The sequence below is a fragment of the Emys orbicularis genome, chromosome 7 (assembly GCF_028017835.1).
Source record: "Emys orbicularis isolate rEmyOrb1 chromosome 7, rEmyOrb1.hap1, whole genome shotgun sequence".
Lineage (NCBI taxonomy): Eukaryota > Metazoa > Chordata > Testudines > Emydidae > Emys > Emys orbicularis.
In genome coordinates, this window is record NC_088689.1 from 111,481,171 (window position 1) to 111,507,761 (window position 26,591).

A 26,591-nucleotide genomic window follows, 5' to 3' on the forward strand; every position below is an offset into this window, starting at 1 on the left:
TGGAGAAATTGGAGAGGGTCCAGAGAAGAGCAACAAGAATGATTAAAGGTCTTGAGAACATGACCTATGAAGGAAGGCTGAAAAAATTGGGTTTGTTTAGTTTGGAAAAGAGAAGACAGAGGGGATATGATAGCAGTTTTCAGGTATCTAAAAGGGTGTCATAAGGAGGAGGGAGAAAACTTGTTCCCCTTAGCCTCTAAGGATAGAACAAGAAGCAATGGGCTTAAACTGCAGCAAGGGAGGTCTAGGTTGGACATTAGGAAAAAGTTCCTAACTGTCAGGTGGTTAAACACTGGAATAAATTGCCTAGGGAGGTTGTGGAATCTCCATCTCTGGAGATATTTAAGAGTAGGTTAGATAAATGTCTATCAGGGATGGTCTAGACAGTATTTGGTCCTGCCATGTGGGCAGGGGACTGGACTCGATGACCTCTCGAGGTCCCTTCCAGTCCTAGAATCTATGAATCTACCCTCCTGGCAGCCTTCATCCCAATCATTCCCTAAAGGAAGCCAAGGTTACACAGAGAAGTTCCTGTTGTGACTTCTCTATTTTATATCTATGCTGCTGCTATGGACAGGCATGTCTTTGTTAGATTGCTACAGTACACACACTAAACGACTCCATCGCTCTTCTCAAAGGTTTTTATTTCTTGCTTTGTGCCAGAACCAATCAGAATTCAAGATCACTGCAGCACTTGCCTGCCCTGTGTGACATACAGTTCTTTACCAATCAGCTGTGCACATCTCTGAGGAAAGAGGGGAACAGCCAGGAATGCTGTATAAGGGAAGAGAAAGCATTATGGGTATAAGACTACTGTGTGCTGATCCCAACAGTATTCCAGCTTCTCATACCAACGCTACTTTATGCTGTGCAGAATGGTCCGGCTTCCAAAAACAATGCAGCGTTTTTAGCCTGAAAAAGGAGAAAAATGCCAGAGTCCATCAAGTCCACTGAGGACTTTGCTACTGATATTCATTTTACATGGAAGACACATAGCTACTATGATGGGCTGCAGCATAAAATCCAAAAATAAATAAAACAAATTAAATCAAGAGGTAGATAAAGCCTTTGGATATAGCAATTTAATTCCATGTCTCTCTCTCTCTCCTTCTTTCCCAGAGCACAGAATTGATTTGCCTTCTGTACAAAATGAAGCACATCGTTGGAAACATTTAGCTGGTACCTGCCAAGTGAAAATGTCCGAGGTAAGCAGAGAATTTATGTGCAGAATTCCTCTAAAAAAAACTCAGCTGCAGGAGAAAATTCACCACAGAAAGAAAGATGAACAAAGTTCAGTTCTAGGGTGCAGGGTTTTGATTTATGCCAGCCCCTAGCACCTGCGCACCCTCCCTAACTTGGGAGCTTTAAGAGACTCATGTTTTGATGCTTGCTGCAGCTCTACCCTTCGTGCAGTAGGGGGCGCTGCAATCCTACAGAAAGTAGTCAACAAGCAGGTGGGGTGCGGAATACCTATACTTACATATGCTCCAACATAAGAAGAAGAAATTAATTAAGATACAAAGTGTGATTCAACTCCACCTTAAATTTACAGAAGGAACAGTTTATATTCTGAGCAGCCTCAACCCCCCCCCCCCCCCATTATTTAGGTCGCCCCCCTCCATTCCCTCCATCTTATTGGTTGTTAGAACCAAAATAGCAGCCGTATTTACCTTGTTACAGAGTGTACCTGCTGTCCAATCTAGACCTAAATGGCAACAAAATGAGCAGACCCATTCACATTTGGATCCAGCATTTGAACCAAAATAATGGAAATCTAGCAGGGACAGTGGTAAAGGCTTCTGGGATTTGTAGCTTCAGCAGGTGGTACTAGCAGCAGGGAGTGCTGCTACCACACTCACGTGTGTTTAGGCAGAATCTCCAGAAACATCTCCCCAGATTAGACGAGGCGGTGGTAGCCCGAGCTGACAGGGTAGTCTCCTAATAGAAGGGGAGGTAGAACTAAAATGGAACCATAGATGGGATTTCAGGGATGGTGCTCCTGCTGGTTGCCAGGTGCATACTGTATAGGGACCTCAGAGGCATGAGTGGAGAGCACTACATGTATGTAGGTATAATACTTTGCATCTCTATAGCACCTTTCCTCTGCAAAGGTAGGCCTCGGGACCCTATGGACTAGACACTCATTCAGAGCACATTAGACCAAAGAAACATCCCTTCCGTTGCTCCTTTCTAAATTTTGCAATACATCACGACCCCCTCCAGTTTCACCGTAAACCTCCACCCTGCTGGGGTTCCTTTGCACCAGAGGCAACATGCGTGTATAGGGAGGGACTTGCGGGGCCATATGCCCCCCAAGATTGCTCAGTCACATGGTGTGGCCAGGCCCCCTCCCTGCGGGGCAGTGAGCAGTAAGGGGCAAGGAGAGGCAGCTGCTTTAACTGTGCTGGGAGAGACAGGAGGAACAGCTGGGAGCTACAGGGAGGGGCTGCTGCTTTCCAGGAAGGGGGGGGGGGCTGTCTGGGAGGGCATGACTCAGCTATTCCAGGGTTGTGTGCCCCCCACTATCAGCAGGCAAGGGTTGTCTTTGCTTTGCACCTCACCTTTCAGCCAGCCCTCGTTTGGTCAGGCCTGAAATGACGATCGGATCAAAAGGTTCCTCTGTTCCAGAGATCGTTATTCCCAGAGGGCCGCCGTACCTCTTTAGCTCTACTGTGTAAATAATAGCACCGGTCGTCTCCTGCTCATCTGAAATGGGAAACAGGGATGCTGGAAAGTATTTTAAAAATAAATAAGCCACGAGGAAAGCTCAGAACATTTAGAGGTGAAACCCTGAGGTCTCCTGCTGTGCACAGGATGAATAGGATTTCAGCCTTCCATGCCATATTTAAAAGAAGAAGGGGGGGGGGGGAAGATGCTCTATAATCAACTGGAAAGTGGTCAGCAGACTGACTGTCAGCCTCATCTTTGTTCTTTCGCATTATGTCTGGGCAAATGTCATTAATATGGTCAGACAGTGCTTTGCATCAGGATTTCTATACCAGAGTTATCTTCATCCTTCCTAATCTTCAATTTGACTAGGTCTTCGCACTGCCTTAGAATCTGCACTGCATCCTCCATTGAGCAGTTGTCGAGTCGGATGTTATCGATGGCTAGCAGCTTATCCCCCGGCTCCAAGGTGCCTGTTCTGTGTGGAAAAACACAAAAAATGGTCATTTCTGTTAACCTTTCGGATCTTCTGACCATTCGTTCATTTTAGGGATTAAGGCAACAATACTGCCTTTATCCTCCAAGACCACCTAGAAACGCCCATCGGGGGCAATAGAGTGTGGGTGCAATACCTGGGTCAATCTAGAGCTGTGTAAAAATATTCACATTCGACCCCATACCTGCTTGGAACAGACCACTTGTGCCCAATTTGAGGCACAGTGTAGGGGCCTGATGTTAAGTGCTTTTCCAGAAGCAGTCCTCTTTAAAAGGATCTCAGAAGCTGCATATCCAAGAGCACTCGTCCTTTTGGTAGCCTTGGTTTAGATGAGTTCAGGCCCAGGTTCATAAAGGCTTAGCTAATAAGGTTCAGGTTACACACCAGTTGAGATGCACCACTGCTTCTCTCGCCCCACAATAGCTACCCCTATACCATAGTGGCCTCCTTTGTTTCCCCCCATAAGACATCCAAGGTAAGGAGTAAGGCCCCTGGGTTCATTGGACGGCAGATGGTGAACAGTGATTGGATGTGTGGAGGAGTGGGAAGAGTCCTATTTGAGAGGCTCGGATTTATTTCATTTGTGCTCCATTGAAGCTGCGGTGGTTTGCTTCAGCAAAACTCAGCATTAAAACCCCTTTGAGAACTGAACCCTGCACGGTTTGCATAGACCAAGTAATCCACAATGAAAACTTCTCCAACAGGAGCACTTCCAGGGCAGGTTGGGAAGGAGTTTGGAACCAGCTGGTCTTCGAGAAATAGGCCACTCCCAGATTTATATATAAAACTCTGTCAATGTCCTCATAAAACCACTTACTCTACAGAAGGGAACACTGTACTCTGTTCACCTGTGCAGGAGACACTTGCACACTGGGACAGAGTGACTGACAAGGCATGACACTTCATGCATTGTGTCGGACGAGCCACCTTTACTGAATGCGTTGCCCTTAAATAGAGAGAAGGGGAGGTAAACATCCACGTACAGAGGGGCCAGCTGAACAGCTTTGGCTCCAGATCCAACTTCTTTGTTGGCTTAATTCCTTTGACTGCAGTGGAGTTATCCCAGCAGAGAATTTGAACCCCAAACTCTATAATGGACTGATCCAAACCTCTAACCGACGTCCCCTTGAACTATGATGTATTCCAGAACCAAACACTATGACTTGGGCCTCTCTGCATTGAATTACTGCATTGCATATTGTCATACAGTAAACTGCTGCACTCACCTGTGAGCTACGCTCCCCTTCTTGATATCAGAGATAATTAAAGGCTCACCAGGCTTTCTACTTGCAGCTGCAAAAGAGATGCATGCATATAAAACACGCTTCAGGCTCTGGAATCTACCAGAGTGACAGCCAAGGGGAGAAAAAGGAGTTACAGGGAGGGGAAATTTACATTAATTTGACACAAGTGCAGCTTCACACTTGGAATTTATAAAAGTCAGACCTGCAACAATAAGGGTTGGGCCCAAGCAATTTTTGCATCCTGTCTAAATTAGCCAGCGGGTTCCTTTTAGCCTCTTACAGAACAAGTTGATGAAACTGTGGAATCAAGTGATTCAAAGCAAGAGCTTCTGATCTCTGTGTAGCTCCATCTGCCCAGGTCTAACACGGATGTCCACACCTTCCAAAATGTGTGATGGCCACCCAAAGTGAGCCTCACAGGAAGGTAACAATGAGGCAGCTAGAAGAGAGGTAGCAATTGTTTCCTGAATATCTCTTGGTACATTATTATTATTTGGGTGTTCTGAATAAATGAATGGTCAGCCTGGAAATCTGCTTGATCTGTTAGTAGCTGGCAGTCATGCAAGTGTTAAATAGTCATTCTCCCCCTATATTGTCTATAAGAAATTGGATGTGACCCACTTCCCTGAATTCTAAATCACAAAAATGTGTCCCTTCTTAATAAACGTGTCCATTGAGCTGAATCCCTCCAGTACAGAGAGTGTCCTGTAACTTGTAGTTTCAGAGTTCAATGTTTCTGGCACTAGCCTGAGCCCAGGCCTAATTTGTCACTACGTTACAGGAGCTTGATGCAGATTTAACCCCACCGGTGTGATCTGTGGAGGATTTGACCAATGATCTGTATGGGACAAGAGCATGTGACGACCATGAATCAATCCCTCTACCACAGGGATTCTCAAACTGGGGGTCGGGACCCCTCAGGGGGTCACGAGGTTATTACATGGGGGGGGGGGGTGAGCTATCAGCCTCCACCCCAAGCCCTGCTTCACCGCCAGCATTTGTAATGGTGTTAAATGTATAAAAAAGTACTCTTAACGTATAAGGGGGGGTCGCACTCAGAGGCTTGCTGTGTGAAAGGGGGTCACCAGTTCAAAAGTCTGAGAACCCCTGCTCTACCAAGACACGCATCTCTGAATCCCACCTAGCTCATGAGATGCGGATAGCAAGGGAAAGCTGTAGATCTAGCATAATGCATAAGGTGGTCATGATTCTCTCTCTCCACCACATCTGAGGTAGTTAGGCCAGCTATGCACTGGGTCTCATTTGACTCAAATTTATGAACCATAAAGCCTCTGGGCAAAGCACAGAGGTCCCAAACCGGGATCTAGCAGAGAGTCTTTATTTGTCCACTGACTTCAACATAGCATTGTTAAACCATTTAACAGTTAGCCTTTAGCCATTAAAGAGTGGCCAATCCTTTGTCATATTCAGGCAGCGTTGTGGCTGCATAAATTCCCCACCCCCCAGGCCACCCAATGGTTCAGCTTCATTAAATCCGCTGGAGACAACTGCCTAACGTGTTGTCTGTACATTTTCTGAATTTTACAGCACCTTGAACATAAGAGGGGTGAAATACTGGCCCCACTAATGTCAATGGCAAAACTTCCTTGACTTTCTTGGAGCGAGGATTCTGCCCACGGTGCTGCAGAGAGGGAGTACACACCAGCAAAATGTAAACTGGTTCTCCAACCCCCAGGTGTTTTTATAGACTGAGGGTATGTCGTCACTACCCGCCGTATCGGCGGGTAGCAATCGATTTATCCGGGATCGATATATGGCGTCTCGTTAAGACGCGATATATCGATCCCCGAACGCGCTCACCGTCGACTCTGGAACTCCACCAGAGCAAGCGGCGGTAGCGCAGTCGACGGGGGAGCCGTGGCCGTCGATCCCGCGCCGTCTGGACCCCAGGTAATTCGATCCAAGATACTTCGACTTCAACTAAACTATTCACATAGCTGAAGTTGCGTATCTTGGATCGATTTCCCCCCCCCCAGTGTAGACCAGCCCTGAGTGGGGCCACTGAAAGCAAGAGGATGAAGGGGAGGTGGAGCCGATCTAAGCAGCTGAACTCCAAAATGCCGACATTTAAATGAAACAAGATGGGCGCACGCGGCCTACCATGACCTGACCGATCTCCCAACATCTTTATAAAAGGTGATCTGCAAAGCTTTTTCAAGTTTGATCATTTCAGCTCATGAGACTTGTGATCCACGAAGAGCCACGTCTGCTTTAGTTTAGTCAAAGCCTGCATTTTCATGATTGTTTACATTAAAGATAGTGGCTGTGGGCTCCCTTCCCAACTCAGAAAAACTCAGGCTAGGTCTACACTACGGGGGGGGGGGGGGGGGGGGGGGAAGTGTGTCGACCTAAGATACGCAACTTCAGCTACGTGAATAGCATAGCTGAAGTTGCGTATTTTAGGTCGACTTACCTGCCGCGCCGCCGTCGACTCCGCTTCCGCCTCTTGCCGTGGTGGATTTCCGGAGTCGACGGCAGAGCCATCGGGGATTGATTTTATCGTGTCTTCACTAGATGCGATAAGTCGATCTCCAATAGATCGATTGCTACCCGCCGATCCGGTGGGTAGTGAAGACGTGCCCCCAGATAAGAGAGCTGCCCCCTGCTGACCTCACTGCTAGTCACATGCCAAAAAACATATGCAAATAGCATTCTCCTCTCTCTCTCACACTCTCCGCACTTACACATTGCTACATTGCCTTGGTTACAGATGCTATTGTCTCCCAACACAGGGGGCGGGGGGAAGACTGCGGAGGGCAAAGAAAGCTCAAAGCCTATGAGCATCTCAGCTTACAGATAGCGATGAACATGTTCAGGATTTGTGATGTCACTATATCACAGGGAAGGAATTTACATGAGCTGCTGCGAAAAAACAGCAGCCAAAAAGGAAATTCCAGAGGAATCCAAAGACAGGAAAAGTTGGTGGTCTTTTTTTTAATTATGGTCTTAATTTAGTAGTGGGTTTTAAAAACATATATGCGAATATGAAACTTGTTAGAAAAAAAGCTTTGCAGGTCACTGTTAAGGATATACTCTGCCTGACTGCACAGTCGGCTGTATGTAATAGTGTAAAATGTCACCAATCCATGCTCAAGCACAGCAGAGAACTAAACACAATTGAACGTACTGTGCTGTAGGAGTGCTTCTGCCGAGTGCTATAGAACCTGAAAGAGTGACAACCCACCGATGCACATTCCATGCATCTGTTATCTGCAGACTGAGTGCTCTCAAGTTCCATTTAGAGCCGGAAGCTAAACCAAACGGTTGCTCCAACTCACTGAGTGATAGAAAGAGTCAAGAAGGAAAAAAACGAGCTAGTATCTTGACTAGCATAATGACCCAGGTCCATTATAAACCCAACCACGAAAGGGATCAAATTACCACGTGGCTGTACTTCACCATTGTTAAACTTGGTTCCATCTTGTTATGCAGACTGGATCTAATGGTGTTTTAACAGGATCCTCAAACCAGCCTCTTAAAACACCATTTCTATTGACCATCGGGGATGGGGGGAACGAATGGAGACAAGTGTGCTGTAAGTAGGTTTCCCATCAGAAATGTTTTTTTGAGCACAGACAGGGCTCAAGAGAGTTTGGAACCTCAAGCCTAACCTCTGCGTCCGATGGCAACCTAAGAGTTTAAGGGAGTGAGGGTAACACTGGAAGTGCCCCATTGTGTGAACAGACACCTGGGAACATGTCCTGGGTGATCCTAGTCTTTGGGAGATACTGTTGACAAAGAGGCTCAGATCCAGGCTGCCCCACAAGCTTGGGAGAAGCCCCCCAGTAAGCTTCCACAAAGCCACCTCATTGTTCTCCTTCAAATCCCTCCTTAACGCTCTCCTCTGCCATAATGCCTACAAAAAAAAACCCAAAACAAAACAAAAACAACCTTGCCAATGGCTAGGCGACTGTCACGCGGAGACCTCTGCCTGTCACGCGGACTCATATTGTCTCATTGCTTCCATCTATACCATCTGTTGTCTCTTGTCTGATACTTAGACTGCAATGTCTTTAAGGCAGGGATCATCTTTTGTTGTGTTTGTACAGCACCTAGCACAATGGGATTCTGGGGCAGGACTCAGGCGCCTAGCTGCTACTACAAAACAAAAGAAATAAATGACTAGGAGTTTGGGGTGAATACATTTCTTTTGTGGTGTTTTCCTGGGCATACCATGTGCTTTCCCTTCTGTTACAATGTCTACATAAATATTCTTGTTTTTATAATCCTCTTGGGGGTTTTAATAAAGCCAATTTCGCCCCTCACCTTGTGTCCGCTGCATGTAATCATAAGGAATGGTAATGAAGGGGGAATAAAAGCAATGTCATGTGACCAAAGATGGGATGAGGGAGAGGACCCATAGCCTTGATCAATGTACAGCCAACTAAAATGAGGGTTAGCTTAATCAATTACAGTTCCCTTTAGAAATACATTTTAAAATACTGTGATATGATTGACCGCATAGCTATCTGGTGGTATCAAGCATTTGCCAGCTGCATTCACAAATCCCTACAGAAGCCCATACGCTGAGCCTTCAGCATCTCCCCTTTGGCCCCATCCCCTGCCTTATGATGCAACATTTTGTCATAGCTGCTGTCCTTCAAAGAGAAGCCCGGACTAGATCATTCTATTACTCAACAATAGGTGTCACTGTTGAGTGAAGCAAGACACTTCCCACTCCCAGAATAGAGCATGCAGCACAACAGGATAGTCTAGCCTCCTACTGAAATGTATTGTTTTCTAAAAGGGAATTGAGCTGCACTAACAGTTTAAATTACATTTTTCAAATACGCGTACTGATCTTTAATTTAGATGTAACCAAACAAGTCTTGTACGTTATTTTACATAATGATAATTAAAGAGGAACCAAATTAAATTTTAACAAACTGGTAGGCCTTCCAATTCATTTTAAATAAATAATCCGTTTGGCACATAATTGGCAATCTGTACAAAAACCAACCTTATTAATTCTAAAGAAGATGTAACAGCTATAGAAATGAAAGGTTTGTTAAATATAATCTAATATGCCATAATCACTTCACCCCAATGATGGCAAGAGATACAAGCCTATTATATCAGAGCAAACCCTCAAGGTGTTTAACAGTCACTTTGTATTCAATTAACACAGAATAGCTCTCATTAACTAAATTAAGTCTCCAACGCCTTCCCATTCACTGCAGTCCATTGAAGAGCTGGGCTCCTTACCTCCAAACCTTGAATACAGATTTGCCTGATTCTCAGTTACATTAAGTCCCTTTATATGTCACTTCACATTCACTTTCAAACCCCTTTAAACTGCCAAAGTGGCGTGAGGGGTCTTTTATATAACTGAGCCCTTGTCCGCGCAAGAAAATTATATTGATTTCACCAAGTCAGTTGAGAGAGCAAAGGTGGCCGAGTGGCTAGGAGGTTAGGCTGGGACTCAGGCCTGATCTACATTAAAAAATTAGATCGACCCTAGCCACGTTGCTCAGGGCTGTGAAAAATTGTGTGCCCTGCACAATGTAGTTAGGTAGACCAAAGCCTCGGTTGAGACATGGTTAGGTCAATGGAAGAATTTTTCTGCATCTTGGAGAGATGGATTTCCTACATCAATGGAAAACCCCCTTCTGTCAACGTAGGAATCATCTACACTACTGTGCTACAGTGGCACAACTGCAGCACGGTAGCTGTGCCGCTGTAGCAGGTGTAATGTAGACATGCCCGCAGGAGACCCAGGCTCAATTCCATCCTCAGCCATGGACTTCCTGCGTGATCTTCGGCAAGTCATTAGGCCTGATCTACACTTGAAAGTTTAACCAACTATTTCAGTCAGGAGTGTGATTTTTTTTTTTTAATGAAATAGTTATACAGGTAAAAGCCCTAAGGTGGGTGCAATTATATAGATATAAAGGTGACTTATACCAGTACAGTTATTCCCCATCCTAGACGGGAATAGCTATTCCCATATAAATCATCCTTACATCAGTACAACTACATCCACAATAGGGAGGTTGTACCACTATACTAGCGTAATTAAATCAGTAAAGCTTTCTAGTGTAGACAAGGCCTTAATCCCTCTGCGCCTCAGGCCAGGTCTACATTACAGACCTATATCGGTATAACTATGTTGCTCAGGGGTGTAACAAATCCACACCCCCTGAACAACGTAGTTATACCAACCTAAATCCCTGCATAGTCAGCACTGTGTCAGAGCTTCTCCTGTCCACATAGCTGTCACCTTTCAGGGAGATGGATTAACTATGGTGACAGGAGAAGCTCTTCCATCGGCGTAGTAGCGTCTTCACTAAAGCGCACCAGTGCCACTGTACGCTCCAAGTTCCTCATCTGTAAAATGGGGATAATAGCACATCCTACTTCATAGGGGTGTTGAGAGGATAAATACCCCAAAATAATAATAAAATGTGAAATACTACAGAGATGGGGGTCAGCTAAATACCTAAAATACAAAAAGACTGCCATCAATGCAGGCCCCTCATTTATTTTTTATAAACTGCTTTCAGTCCCCTGCCACGTCTGCTGGGATTCTGGTGATCTCAGTGTTTACGATATGATGGATGAAGAGGCTCAAAACACGTCCACTTGGTGTTTTTAATAGGATGCATAATGATTCGTATTGGTAAATTATTCCCCTCCAAGGAGTCTGAGCACATAACTCACACGCACCAGTGCTTCCAACGGTTATAAACACCTTTTGTTATTGATTGAGACAAAGCAGCATTTTGCCAATGTGTAATTAAAGAAATGGCACTAATGTCATAAAGCTGCATTTAAGAATAAACATGTATAACGGGGAGCGGGGGGGGGGGGGGGGGGGGGAGGGGCAGGGATACCTAAGCAAAGGGAGCAGGGGGGGAAAAAAAAAAAAGGTGAATCTGAATCAACTACAATAAAGTAGTCAAAATACAATTCCCACTACTAGCTTTTTCCTGAATCATCCATTAACTTTAACGACAGGTTCATAATTAGAATTGCTTCCAGCAGGATATTTACGCTACCATGTATCTATTTATTTTCAAAATCTTTAGATACCGGGCCAAGGTAGAATATTCTGTTTCTGTAAAAGTGCTAAAGTGGAACAGTTCCACGTATTAGCTGAAACTGCAATATTAACAGAAAAGACCCCTGTAAATTGCAGGCTGGCGTAGGCCACGGGCCCCTCCCTAGACTCCCAAAGTGGTCCCAGTACGTGAGAGAGAGGTGTTGTCTGAGCACATGGATGAGTTCTAATCTTGGTTAGGACAGTGACTCCCATAGTAACCTTGATCAAGTCACTTAATCTTCATCTCAAAATTCTGCCTCCATCATCTGCAAACGGAATAATACAGAGATTTACCTATGGCACCTTGCCAGGGGCACTATGATAGATTTGTTATTTAATTTTCAAATGACCTTACTTGCTATATAAAGTGTTACTGTATCGTTAAGAAGGAGGACAGTTTAAATGCTTATTTAACAGCAACAACAAAAATGCACCCTGCAGTAAGACTCAACTAGCCATTGGGGAAAAACATTTTATATTAGGTAAAAAAAAACCTCCTTCTTCTAATCAACCAGCATTTTCCTGAGGCTAAAAACAATCATATGACTTATTTGAAGGGGATCAGATACGGACTACACAATAAAACGCAACTACTAGTTTGCATGCGCACCCGCATTTGGAATACATATAGGGACCATCACTTGAAGAACCATTACTAGTTCTTACTGCCATAGATTTTAATCCGTAGAAGATTTAGAAGAAAGTTGTGTGATTTGAACAGAATGCACCCAGAAATAGAGGCGAGCGCTTCATGGCGCACATTCAGCAGTCTAGATGAGTAGACAGGTCATTATGAGACCTGTTCTCTACATTGTTGGGTCTACAATCACACATTGCACTTACTTTCAACTGTACCACCCGGAGTACCTCAGAGTCCTTTGCAAACAATTAAGCCTCACAACCCACATGTTGCTCTGAACCAGGGAGAAATAAAGTATTCTGTCTGGCGTCCATAAAACCAGTTGTTTTAAAACAAGTGCACACTCCCTTGTGCTGCGGCTCTGGGTGCCTCACCTGACTGAAATATAAGTAATGAGCTGCCAGAACAAATAATGAAAAGTATCATTTTTAATTTTTTCCTTTAACAACAAGCCAAGATTTCCAGAGAGAGGAGTCTAGAATTAGACTCATGTTTAGGCCTGTAAACAAAAGGCCTGAAATACAAAAGTGTTCAACACCTAGGAACGTCAATGCACAACTGTAGTGAATTCAGATTCGTTTTCCTGAGCGTTCCTGTGTAGACAATTACTCACCCCCCCCCCCCCCGCCTATTTAGTCCATCAGACTAGCTCTACTTAGATGTTATTATACAACACACAGGAATTACTGGGTGACATACTATGGCCTGTGTGCTATGCAGATGGTCAGATTAGATTATCACATTGGTCCCATATGGCCTTAAAATCTATACCCAAATTCTTGCCCAAATGTCTTGTCCCAAATTCATAGAGTGGGTCAGTGTAAGAAATGTGAATAAAAATCAGGAGCCTAGATGTCCAGTTCCCAGCTCTCAGCACTAGATATGCTTTCCTCCCTGAAAGGAGAAAGGCGTCACAGGTAATTTCTAAATCTTATTTTGGCATTTGAATCTACAGCAGTGATGGAAACTGAACAAGACAGGGTTTTGTTTTGCTCTTCTCACTTGCTGCTTATATCCAGCATGTGCCTCTTCTCTATACCTAAAGGTTTGCAATGGTTGTGTTCATCTGGTGCATGGTGGATAGAGAGGAAAATGATCTAAAACTCACAGAGACTGACAAAGATAAAATTGTGAATCCAACTGCCATTTCTTAATTGTCACTGTATTTTCTGGCTGGCTGGCAGTTTAAAGTCTCTCTAAACACACGTATTATATATATAATATACGTGTGTTGAGAGAGAGAGAGGCACCCCAATTTACTTCCTACTCTTTAAACTGCCAGCCAGAAAATACAGTGACTATATATATATATATATAAATAAATAAATAAATAACCACACATATGACCCAGGCCTTGATTCAGCAAAGTATATTCTTATCTTTAAGCATGTGCTTAAGCCCCATTGATTTCTAGCACACTGTGGGCACTATCTAAACCAAATAATTTCTGTCTTTATTGTGTTCCTCTAGCAAGCTAGATTGGAAGCCAGTGGCTGCTGCTACTGCCAGCTGTTGTAGCTATAGTCTAAGCAATACTTACAGCTGATAGTAATTCCAAGCTCCACACCTCTTTTCTTGGGCAGTTTAACATGGAAAGTACCACTGCTGGGTATGACAGACTCTATAAAACCGAAACAGAGAGAAGAATAAAAGTGGGAAAGGACAGATTTTTCAATTGTGTTGCTAGACCATTCTGAACCCCAGAGAAAATTAGTTTTAAGACATATATTATAGGTGTTGATAAATGTAACATACTACATGATTTAGTCCATTCAATGTACTCATGGTTAACAATGGCAGTCTAGATTTTTAGAAAAATCTGATTTATTAAAAATATACATAATTGTGTGTACTATATCAGTACAGAGAGAATAATCAGGAGGTGCAGGATTCAGAGGCAACTCTGCCAACACACACACACACACACACTCTGAGTAATCACATGTTGGCACCAGCCATTGCCATTAGTCCCCTCACTCTCTTAAGTCCATACATTCATAAAATATCTGGAAAAAAAAAAAAAGATTACCTCTTTACTTATTAAGCATGCATGCCCACTAAGAGAAGTGGTTTCTGGATAAAACAAGATTTAGACAGGGATATAACGTATGTCTCCATTGCTAGCTCACATCAATCAGTGACTCTTACCAAAGCTATAGAACGTTTATGGAGGAGGCTTTCCCTATATTGGGGCTAATAAAGAACTACCAGAGCCTTTTGGGCGATGCTGTGAGAAAGGTGAATGCATTGGTTACATACCTGCCACGTCGAATTCTAACTCCAGCACAACTTTGTTGGTAAGTGCTGCATCGCGCAAGAGCTGATTGGCTTCCTCCATGGTCCCATCTTCAGTTGCGATGCCATTGATGGAAAGGACTCTGTCTCCAACTTGTAGCAGCCCACACCTGCAGTCCAGATCAGAAAAGGAGAAAAAGCTCAAAGACAACTATAAGTCACCTTTGCCAGACAAGTCCGTCACAATCTACAGATCTACTTGGAAGAATTCAATTTTTATTTTTTTCAACCATTTCGATGGATAATATCAATGTTTATTTTTAAGCATTTTTTCCTAATTTTAATCCATTTAAATTTTCATAGTTGTGAGAAATAAGACAATGGGGGGGGGGCAATCAATAATTATGACAGTAGTTGCTCAGATTCAAAAAGTTAAAGCTTTATATACACACTGTTAAAATACAAATAGTCAATGTAACATGTCAAAATATACAAAGTAAACATCCTTAAATTAAATGAATAAATTCTCAAGCAGCATTTTTCGTACTTTGCCTATCTGCAAATTTCAGTTATCGATGGAATTTTTTTTTGTTGATTTGTGTGTGTACAGTGAACTAGACATTTACCAATAAAAATCTGATGCTTCCAAGTGTATTTATAGAAGACTAACAGCTGACAGAGGCAACACATTGGGGAGCCATGCGGGGTCATGTGCCCTCCCAGATTTGCTGCTTGGCTTGTACTGAGCATGCTCATTAACACAGCTGAAGCCAGCTGCCCTTACTCTGCCAGCCCCCCCCCCCCCCCCCCCCGACACCAGCAGGCACGGGTGATCTCGGACCGCTGAGAAATGATAACATTAGGCCACAAAAACAAGATACATAGCTCTAAAATACACAACCCAATGTAGGGAACCTACTAAGATCATCAGGAACAAACTTACAGGCATGGATATTTTCAGTGTTTGACCTATTCTTTGCTCAGTCATGTTCTGCTCGCAAAGAGCAGTTCTTCGGGTTTCCTGCAGTGTACACAGAGAAATCTCCCTGCCACCCCTAGAAACCAAACCCACAGCTGTGAAATTGGATAAAAACTAGTTGTCTTTGCTTTCTAACCATATCTAATGGTACACAGCTCTCCATGTGTGCATGCCTGAGCCTCCTGGAACCCAAAATAATGACACTGAAAATTACAGAGTCCTCTGATTAATATATGACTAATATCAAAGTTACAATCCAATGAACTCACCAAAATGTCTCAGCAAATTGGATAATCATTCATCCCTTGTAATTGCATTTCCCGAAGCCAAATGTACATTGATACTGTTTAATGGCCTTGAAAGGCCAATATTATTATTGTTTGATGCTCTTCCAATATAACCACAACTGACACTTCCTTTTAAACATAACTGTGTAACAACTTTTTAATTCGGAAGAAACCAAAGAACTGTAAAGTTGGGTTGGAGTTGTACAACTGTGGCATGCAGGCCACATATTGTGGGTTGCATCTGTGCATATGAGCAGAGCAGAGTTTTTGCAAACACTAAGCAATATGTTTGCAAACCAACCCCACTCTCATTTGCCTTAACCTCAGAAGGAAATCTTAAGACTTCTGTGCCATCCACCACAGCTCGTCTGACCTACCACGTTATTCCACAAAGGCATGAATGCAGTGCTATACCTGGGCTTTCCATTGCCCATTAGGCAGTTATGTCTGTCTGTCAAGGCTCCTTCCCCACTTTGAACTTTAGGGTACAGATGTGGGGGCCTGCATGAAAACTTCTAAGCTTAACTACCAGCTTAGATCTGGTCCGCTGCCACCACTCCCAATGTGCTAATTCCCTTCCCTGGGTAGCCTTGGGAGACTCTTCACCAATTCCCTGGTGAATACAGATCCAAACCCCTTGGATCTTAAAACAAGGAGAAATTAACCATCCCCCCTCCTCTCTCCCACCAACTCCTAGTGGATCAAGATCCAACCCCCTTGGATCTAAAAACAAGGAAAAATCAATCAGGTTCTTAAAAAGAAGGCTTTTAATTAAAGAAAAAGGTAAAAATCATCTCTGTAAAATCAGAATGGAAAATAACTTTACAGGGTAATCAAACTTAAAGAGCCCAGAGGAATCCCCCTCTAGCCTTAGGTTCAAAGTTACAGCAAACAGAGGTAAACACCCTAGTAAAAGGTACATTTACAAGTTGAGGAAACAAAGATAAAACTACCACGCCTTGCCTGGCTGTACTTACAAGTTTGAAATATGAGAGACTTGTTCAGAAAGATTTGGAGAGCATGGATTGATGTCTGGTCCCTCTTAGTCCCAAGAGCGAACTCTCCCCAAAAACAAAAAGCACAAACAAAAGCCTTCCCCCCACCAAGATTTGAAAGTATCTTGTCCCCTTATTGGTCCTTTGGGTCAGGTTTCAGCCAGGTTACCTGAACTCCTTAACAGGTAAAAGGATTTTGGAGTCTCTGGCCAGGAGGGATTTTATAGTATTGTACACAGGAGGGCTGTTACCCTTCCCTTTATAGTTATGGCACTGTCTCGCACACAAACATTTAACCATTGAGTTATGGCTAGAAGGGACTAAATCCATGAAATCTTTCCAAAATTTTCTTCTCTTGCATTCCTCTTTAGTTACTACAGCCAAGCACTGGTACAGAATTCCAAGAGTTATAGCAAATTCTTCTTTCAGTCAAGTTAGGATGGTCTCCCAAATCTCTCTATGGGTATTGGGAGAGTTCTCTTTCTCCACCTGTACATTTAAAGCCAGGTTTCAGAGCTCAGGTTCCCCAGCTCAGTGAGATCTTTATCTGTTACTGACCCTGCAAAATCTTTACCTGCCCAATTTCAAATATCAGACTTTGCTGATGTTTCACAGAGCAACCATACCTTAACAATCCCATACCTCACTTCAAGCATGACGGGATTGTAAGAGAACCTGTGGTATCAAGGTTTGTCACTACAGAGGCCATTACGGTCAAAGGAGACTAGGAAGTAGCTGTCACTCCAAACAAGCCCTGGATGCAATTGGCCAAGTTGTCATCAGAGCACGCTTACATTGTGGTGTTGAAAAATGCACATGCTCAACATCTTTTTTTAGAGGTTGGAGAGGTGATTTTGCTGGGGGGAGGGCATTTATTAAATCTGTGTTATATTATGGTGCTGCCTGGGTTACGTTATCCATGGAAAAATGAAGGCGTCTAGGAGATGTATTTTTAAAAAGTGTTTGTCAAGGAGACCCAGAGATGATGCCAGGCACTCTTCTGTGTACTATAAATGTGAATAAATGCCGTATTAATTGGCTGCGCAATCAATTAGATGCTTAATTGGTCCTCTGTATGTGCAGCTACTATGACTTTATGTGGCTAGATGTGGAAATTGTGGCTTATAGAACTTAAGACTCCCAACGGCTGTGACAGAAATATTTCCTTCAGCACTATGAACTCTGTTGCTGCAGCAGTATGTCTTACTTAGAAGGGACCAACAGCTGCGGGACAAAAAAGGTTTTACATTATCATCACGAAGTCAGATAAAAACCCAACCAGCTGTGACACGACCATTGTTTTCATCACGGGACAACAGGGTCATTGGGTGCCTTCAAACAACATCAGAGAAGATAGCTGCCGTTTTCCCTACTCGAGCTGCTTGGACAGGAGACGCAGGTTCTTACGTTCCTTTGCTCGAGTTAGATTTTCCTCACAGGTTTATAAAATGTTGTGAAGTGAAGCAGTGACCTCGTGTCCCCCTTGATGAAGGTGCTGAAGCCAGATGTGCCTTGTTAACTCTACAGTATCATCTCATGGTGAGAGAAGGAGACTGGGAGTCAAGACTCCTGGGGTTATTTTTCTAGCTTTACTACTGACATGCTGGCCTTATGCTGACCAAACCCTCTTTCAGTCATTTTGCCCCCCGAGATGACACCCACCTTATGGGTGGGCTGCGTGGCTTTCATCACTGTTTATAAAGTGCTGTGAGATCCTTGGAAGAAAAGTGCTACCAATGAAAAGAATGAGGAGGCTGGTGTATTCTTGAGTGAAGGACACACTTCTTGTAACACTGGAGTTCAGTGTTGGATGCCTTCACTTGGGTTTAATGTCTGCTCTAAATGAGCTTTACATTTTGTTATGGCTGATACGATGCGCAGGTCGCATCCTAACTTGATTAAAAAACTTGTTGGCAACTTTCACTGGCCACTAATTTTTCTCACTTGTGAGCTTAGTATTACTGGCTTCCAGGTGCTATGATCAAATGACAAAATCTGAGCAGAGCTGGAGAACTCAGAACCTAACAGACTTAGATTTTTGGCACCCAGACACAGACCAGAAAGCCTCGCCCATTCTCCTGGCAAACATGCACTCTCCAAAGGAGACTCTTCCTCCCACAGATCATGCCCTGAAGTCACTCTGGAAAGGAAGGGTTGCCTTACTTGTTTCAGCAGCACGTTTAGTTACACGAGGGAGAGGGAAACAGACTCATTTAGAGGCAACCAAGAGGAAAGGATAGACACCCAGCTTATACCACTCCGGCTGCTGATGCAGAGGGCTGAGTCACAGTCTAATTTCAAGCCCAGAGGGCTCAACCTGCCCCCATTAAGCGGAGTGACTGATGGTGAGGGAAGACTGGTAGATGCCACCAGCTGTAAAACTGATCACAGGGGTGTCTTTCCCTTGAAATGTCTCTCACGTGGTAACTGGAAACAAACATTAGTTGGGTGACACCTTGACTTGTTGCCAAGGAGAACTTAGCCTCTTCCTGCACCAATTGAAAGATGCAGTAAATTCTCTTTCTAAACACAGCCTGGTGCTGCTGCCTAGTGTATGGGCGCTGACCTGAAACAGAGTGCTCTGGCGGGGATAGGAATCAAATCCTCTCCCCTTCGCTTGCATTCTCACAGATCATTCTACAGCAGGCACACAGCACTGTCGGCCAGATGTTGCGTCTCTCACTCGGTAGCTATTGGGAACTGGCTAGTTGCTTTCAAGAGAATAGCAGCTATACCGGGAATTGACTCAACTCACCTGAATTGCAGAACGTCCCACCCCATTAACCAGAGAAAAACCCAGAGGCGGTGAACGGGTGAGACCAGCCAATGAGAGAGAGAGAGAGAGTTATGATGGTATCACAACACGAGGCAGACTGCATGCCCCTGGGGGACAGCAGGATAAGAAAAAACAAAGACCAGGGAAGGAAAAGTTACATTCCTGGGCCGTGTGTCCTTACTCACACTCAAAGGGCTTTCCTTCCCTGCTCCAGAATGGCTCCCCCTGCTGCAACTGCTCAGCCAACCTCCCGTTCCACAAACATAGCCGACCAGGCAAACGCACGCTCTCGCACATACAAACCGGGGAGCACAATTTGTTTGCACAGGTGGCCATCCAACTTTTGCGCAGCATAGTGACTGTACGCACATGGGTGAGCATGTAGAAATGAAGGCCAGCCACGAATGACGATTTGGCCTTGTAAGCGTAAGAAAATGGCGGTGATATCTGGAGTAGCAGTTAGAACAGTACCTGCCAAGGAGGAGAGAATAAAGTTCCTGGCCTGAATGGAGGTTAGTACAATTTTCTTTTGGTCTCCCTACATATCTCCTCTCTCCCTCCCCCCAAACACCGACCCATTCTATTACACCAGGAGGGCAACATCATGTGATGAAAGTGTTTTACGGTGGCTAAGAGGCTAGGAAAGGTGGCCTGCCATGCTGAAGGTAGCACACATTGCAGAAGGTAATTTTCAACATCAAAATAATCCATACTGCAAAGCAGGGCGGATAGTTCTCTGCCATCTGAATGGATGAAGGAGGTGAATGGCGGAGTGAGAATCCTGCTGGGTGGGCAGCTAAGAAGAAAAGCTGCCTGCATGACACGTTAGATCCAGGCAAGACCGTGCAGCAAGTCTCTGCTCTCGCTTGGGGCTTGGCAAGAGGATCAGAGAAGCAGCACTGATTCCAAACCCTCCTGGGAGAGAAGGCTTTGTTAATGCCTGATTTATAAAAGCAGTTTGGGATTTCACAACACGGTCCAACTCCACCACATTAATGGGAAATAAAACCACCGTTGCTTTTACAAATTGGATTTTAAATCCAAACAATAAAGGCTCAGAAGGCTTTAGCATCCCTACCAACTGGTGCCACAGCAGGACAATCTTTTCAGGGAGACCTCGGAGAACAGAAGATACTTCTTTTCGCCACCACCACAGTCTCACAAAGTTTGATCCTAAGTATATAAACTATATCTGCTGTGATTAGTACAACACAGGCTGCCCCACGACATGGATACCGCAAGGCAAAGATGCAGATTTTTTTCTGCTAGGGACTCTTAAATGCCACTCGGCCCTCTCTGTGGTGTGATCAATGTTTTATTTGTGTGGTGTGGTGTGGTTTGTGGCAGCTGAAGCCTTGCCAGGCAGATAAAACATTAATCAAGTCTGCAGAGATTTGTTGTGCTAGGGAAAGATCCACAGTAGGTACCGGGAGCTATTTGTTACTTCCATCGCAGCATTAGATAGGACAGATCATCAGTGTAAATCACAGGCAGTTTAAGGAATTGTCCATAGGGGTGGGTACGTGCGGTTAGTTTTGAAGCTAGTGTACCTTGTTCAGTGGGAATTAAAAGCGAGGCTGTAGCCAGAGAATGCTATGGCTTCTTATTCAAACCAGCGGTGGTCTTGTTTGAGTCCCCACTGGTGACTTTACTGGCAATATTTAAAGACAATATTTGGTCCTGTTATCCCACAGGAGCCAACGTAACTCTAGAAGTACAATCTGGATTATATTCTGCTCCATGAATAATCATTGCTAATTACTCTGCCTCACTCAACATTGTCAGCTAAATTTGAATTGCAAGGGTCTTTTTACTGGTAACAATGTAAGAGGGAGGAGGAACAGACTGATTTTTAGAGCTTGAGAGTTATGTTGGGGGAAAAAAGCCATCTGTGCGGCCCTTTGGCTGGAATACAGAACTTGGGTTCACGGCACCTGGATTTTAGCCCCAACTCTAGTACTGGCTTGCTGCATCACCTTTGGCAAGTCACTTAACTATGCTGTCCCTCAGTTTCCCTATGTGTAAAATAGAGATAATGAAGTTTAGCCACCTTTCTGAAGAGCTTTGAGACTCTGAGCTGGAGAGCAGGAGAATATTCTTTTCTGACCTGTGAAGCAAACCAACCCACTCCTGAGTCTCAGTGATATACACCTGGAATCAATAGCGTCATTTTTAGAGTCATTTCTGTTTCCAACTGCACTTAAAAAGAAAAAAAAAAAAAAAGACGTCACAAAGCACGTGGCAGGCAGACAGAACGATAAACACCAGCATCCAACTGCCACAGAAATAGGCGCTTCAGATAATGCTCACACAAAAATGGGTATTACCTTCCATTGAAAAACAGATATCAGACAGCAGCTCAACTCCTCCAGGAGGTGATGGAGCCATCTCAGAGAAGGAGCAAGGTGCTTTTCTGGGTGCACCTGTGCAATGCCAGAAGATCCTGTGGAATGCGCAGCCTCTGGTGCTTCACTAGAGCCCATCACATAGTTTGATTTAGGGCAGAGTGCAAAGTGCGTTTCTTTATACAGGTCTTTGATTAGTCAAACCACAGGCCTGCTGGGCCAATTACAGTTAATTTTAAATGAACTGTGACCATTTCGTGGTACATTGGCTTTAATTGTTGTGAAAACCCAAATGCTGCTGCAGTGGCCAGAGCATACAAATAAATATTCATGCTCTCCTAGATGGGAAGGAGATTAAAATTAAGCTCCATGCTGGAATAAGAGGAAATGCAATGTCTGAAACAAACCACCAGCAAGTAGGCCCTCCAATACAGTACAGTTTCCCTTCTCTGTACTGAATGCACAAGCACTAAGCCGCACCCAGTGAGGAACTGGTGATCATGAAAAGATAATAAATAAAAAGAAGAGTAATGGGTGAAAGACATCTTTGAAAAAGGAAACCATTAGCAACATCATGCAGTGATCAAGGGCAAGGGCTCTAACCTCTCTGCTGGGCTGTCGGGCTCAATAAATCGGACGAGGGGCGGGGAAGACAGGGTTTCAGTAGCAAAGATCCCCCCCTGGAGCTGAAGGCCAAAGCCATTCAAGGGGTCTCCCCTTAGGATCACCTCTGTTGTTTCTGTGTGAACAATCTGCCCACCGGGACCCACTGTACTAGAAGCCAGCGACACTGAAACGAGAAAAAGCATTAGAGGCTCCGGTTAGCAGCTAGCTTTGTGCAAGGTCTGTAGAAACGTGGCTCCCGTGTTGCCTCGTGGCTGCAAGCGCCCACAAGCCATTCCCAACTGGCCATTCTGCATCGTTCCACGGTAAAGGAATACTGCCAGGGGAAGGGAGCCTACCGTGAACACACACGGAGGTGGATGCAGTATGTCGCAGGAGCAACACTTATCAAGAGGGACAGGAGGGCAAGAGGGGCAAACTCATGATTTGCAAGGTCTCAAGCGAGAGCAAGACCTAAAAGATGCAGGCAGGAGAGATTGGGTGTGAAGGGGAGGGGGTTGATTAACTTGGGCCAGGCCTCTGGCCCCACTGCAGGAAAGGTTGGAGTAGGAGGAGCAGTACAAATTAAGGGAGAGGAGCTAAACTCATGACAAGTTCCCCAAACTCAGATCCCGGCTGGCAAAAGATGGGGAGGGAAAGGGGACTGAAAGATGTTGTCAGCACAGCATTCACAAAAGCACAGGGCCCACCACAGTCTCTTCCACTGCTTGTGTCCAAGGCTGGCCCTAGTGAGGGCACCTGAGTAGGAAGAGGAGGTGTTGGTGGCACTGAGATCAACACACCCGTCTAGCCAGGCATCCCACTTACATGAGCTCTTGTGGTCCTTCTTCCGCTGTCTCCTCCTCATCATGGTGGCACGCGGGCTCATGGGGTGGGAGCTCCGAGGTAGCGTATTTGAATTCTGGCAGGGGAAACCTTGCGTGTTCATGGTGGGCGATGAGAAGTTGGCAGCAACAAGAGCTATGCAAACACGGAACAACAACTCAGCAGTAAGAGAAAACAAACCTAGCTCACCAGCATGATTAAATGCAAACTTTTAACTTGCCAGTTATACATCAAGCAAGCAACTACTTCAGCAGATTAAAACAGGACGTGCTTTCTGCTGCAAACTTCCATTGCCTAACCAGGAGTGCACACATTGGTGTGTTTACTGTAGGGTTGCCTGTGAATATGCTAGGCACACTACTACGGTTACTGTAGGGCTGGCTCCTCGTTAACCAAATATGCTGGCATCATTAGCATAGAGTTGCCTCCTTTGCAGCATGTCATCATTATATTGTAGAGCTGCCCAAGAGCATGCCTAGCTAGGTACACTGGTGTGTTATTATAGGGTTGCTCAGCACACAGGCTTTATTGTAGGGTTGTCTGCTCCCCTCCCCCACGTGCTGGACTGCACACACTCACTTAACAATAAAAACCTTATTACGGATTTTTGGACACAGATTTGGAGACCAAGAAAGTGGTGGGTCACGTTCTGGATCGACAAGTGTTTTTTAAGCTTACTGTGGGAGGGGAGTGGTCAGTAAGCCTGACAGCAGAGCGACTAGCTCTTGCAGAGCGACACACACACAAATGCTAAGTGGCTGGGTTACATTTGCAATAATCTTGGCTGGAGGTCTGGTTCCAGGTGGGTGTCTTGCAGTGCCCTGGATGGTGGGTGTGGCAGTAGTTGACACAGGGATCCCAGCAATGGTGATGGTCACTTTTCTGCACCTTGACTGCAATCAGCACACACAAGAAACAAAACCACAGAGACAGGGGAAAGAAAATTACGATAAGCAACAAGGAACAGAAGCCTTTGAGAAGTCAGCCATTGGGAGAGCTGTGTAGATCACTGGGTCAATGCACTAGCCTTTCCCCACTGGGGACTTAGGGTCAAGTCATATTATCATCACTTTAGTGAGCCAGGCATCATGCAGGCTTCTCATGCACACAGTTCTGCCAGTCTCGACAAGGACGGCAACACATACCAAACTTCCACATCCCCACCAACGTCCCACTGGTAAGAACATCCATAATTTTGTCTGGGTAGGAAAGCAGTGTCAGGGTGCATTGACAGAGAGTGTCAGCAGCAGGGATGTGTCACTGAAGAACGTCACAGCACAACAACAACTGGATGATACGGATGTCGGAAATTTGCTTCCCTAGGACTAGGTTTCCATTCACCTCAGAGCCGCTGGCCTGAATCTAACCCAGGTGCCATCTGAAAGCTGTTGTATAATCACAGGTATTGCTTACACTAGAGCATTTTAGCAAGAACTCCTGAAAGCCTGAGAAGTCTTGTCTACATTGGGGCTCCTGCTGGTGCTAACACTACTTCAGTGGCACCATGCACTGGGAGCCCTACTGTAGACAAGGCTTCAGAGGCTGCAGGAGGTTTTGAAAGGGAGTGTCATCTTCTGTAGGGTTCACACCTACACTACCACTGGTGCAGATGAACTAACAGTAGCACCGATGGGATTTCCCCCCTAAAACACCCGTAGTGTAGATAGAGACCACAAATTCATTTTGCATTGGCCCTATTTTTTCCACCGGTGAACAGGCATCTAAATAAAAAATGACTACCAGAAAAAGCCAAAGATTGAAGGGTCTCAGTGACAGAACCATCCTCTTACCAGGGCAGAGCTGAACCATATTAACAGGGCACCACAGGGGACTCCTGCCAATGCCGAACACTGTATGTGCATGCTGAAGGGAGGTCAGTTTTTAGAGCTTCATCTGGCCCCTTTTACCAGCATTAAATTCACCAACCAACAGATAACGTCACTCCTAGGCCAAGGCTAATGGTGATGGGAGGGACTCCTGGCGAGTTGAGTTGTGGGCTCCAGAGCGCTCACCAAGGCAGAAGAAAGAGGGAAGGGTTTTGTTTTGTTTTTCATTAGTCTTATTAAACACACAAACCGCACCCGCTGCACCCTCACTCAAACAGGAAAAGGGGCCTACATTACAGCAAGGCTACCTAAAAAAAAAAAAAGCTTTAAAAACCAGGGCGCTAACATGACACTTGGCAAACATGCAGGAAGTCACTCAATGGCTTTGCTTTTTATCCCTTTCCTCCAGCCCAGCACTTCAGGGGGTTCGAGGCCAGCACAGCGGTTTGCCTGTGCAGATCGGATTGTAGGATTAGGGCCTCAGAGCACAGTCTCCAGGCAGGAGGGACCCTTGGCTTCACGATACCTATTTATTGTGCCACGCACACTCTTCGAGGTGAGCAGATAAATGAATACCAAGATGCATGTACATTTTCACTTCTGTCTGAAGTGATATTTGAACGTTTTCTTACCAAGGCCTGGACCAAGAACTAGTCATGAGCACGGACGTGGTTTGATTTCCTACGCCCAGAGCACTGGGATCAATTTCCCAGGCTATGTGCCCCGTGCTATCGATCTATATTTATTTTTGTTTCCTGCTGGGCAATGCTTGACAAAACGAGCAAGTTTGCAACAGTCCCTCTTTTCAGCAGCATAGAAAACTGCATCCCACAGCAGCCAGTCACTGTAGCCATGACTTATACTGAAGCTCTTTTAACCTTGCACAGACTGATAACCATCCTTCACGGATGAGATATTCGCTGCGAATTGAACTCTCTCTCCAAGTGTAATTGCTGGCAGCGCAAGCAGGATCCGATCTTACCCAGGAACAGATCTCTGACAAGGACACCCGCTCAACTAGTGACTTCGCCACACAGATTGATCTCAAAAGTCATCTTCCCTGATGATTTAAACACTGGAAATAAATTCTGCGTATGTGATACCCATCACACCATAGGCCTCCACGGGCACTTTATATCCATCACGCTGTTCAGCTCAGGCAGTTCCTCTGCAATTCTGTGTGCTTGTTTCTCTGCTTCCCTTGTGATGTATTTAGTGGATTGAGCAGATAGTTTCTCATCTGGTTTTTAAAAGACATGAAGTTTGCATGCTGTGAATATAGGAACACTTTTCAGTAGTTCAGATTAGGGTTGCGAACCCTTCAGGATTGGCCTGGAGGCTCCAGGGAATTAAAGATTAAGCCATGTGTTAAAACCTCCAGGAACACGTCCAACCAAAATTGGCAATCCTAGTTCAGATCCAAAACACAGGAGTTTTCTTCTTATAAAACCAAATATTCAAACAGTGTTTAATGAATAGTAATGAACATTCTTGTGTCTCTATGGGAGGTCAATGGTGTCTACCCACCTACGCTCCGCTGCTCTCCAGAAGCAGCTATTCTAGGCCTTACACACCTGCCAACCACTGAA

General features: G+C 44.8%; 1 protein-coding gene across 1 annotated transcript in view; it reads right to left on the reverse strand.

Annotated features, from left to right (window-relative positions):
* The window catches only part of GRIP2 (glutamate receptor interacting protein 2), a 247,512-nt gene that overhangs the window by 26,702 nt on the left and 194,219 nt on the right, over positions 1–26,591 (reverse strand). Inside the window, exons 10-17 of the mRNA XM_065407705.1 lie at positions 23,944–24,069; positions 23,159–23,311; positions 22,331–22,517; positions 14,370–14,515; positions 13,651–13,731; positions 4,390–4,456; positions 3,000–3,145; positions 2,562–2,706 (exon numbers count right to left, since the gene is read on the reverse strand). Coding sequence (XP_065263777.1) covers positions 2,562–2,706; positions 3,000–3,145; positions 4,390–4,456; positions 13,651–13,731; positions 14,370–14,515; positions 22,331–22,517; positions 23,159–23,311; positions 23,944–24,069 — 1,051 coding nt within the window. The remainder of the gene's footprint in view (positions 1–2,561; positions 2,707–2,999; positions 3,146–4,389; positions 4,457–13,650; positions 13,732–14,369; positions 14,516–22,330; positions 22,518–23,158; positions 23,312–23,943; positions 24,070–26,591) is intronic.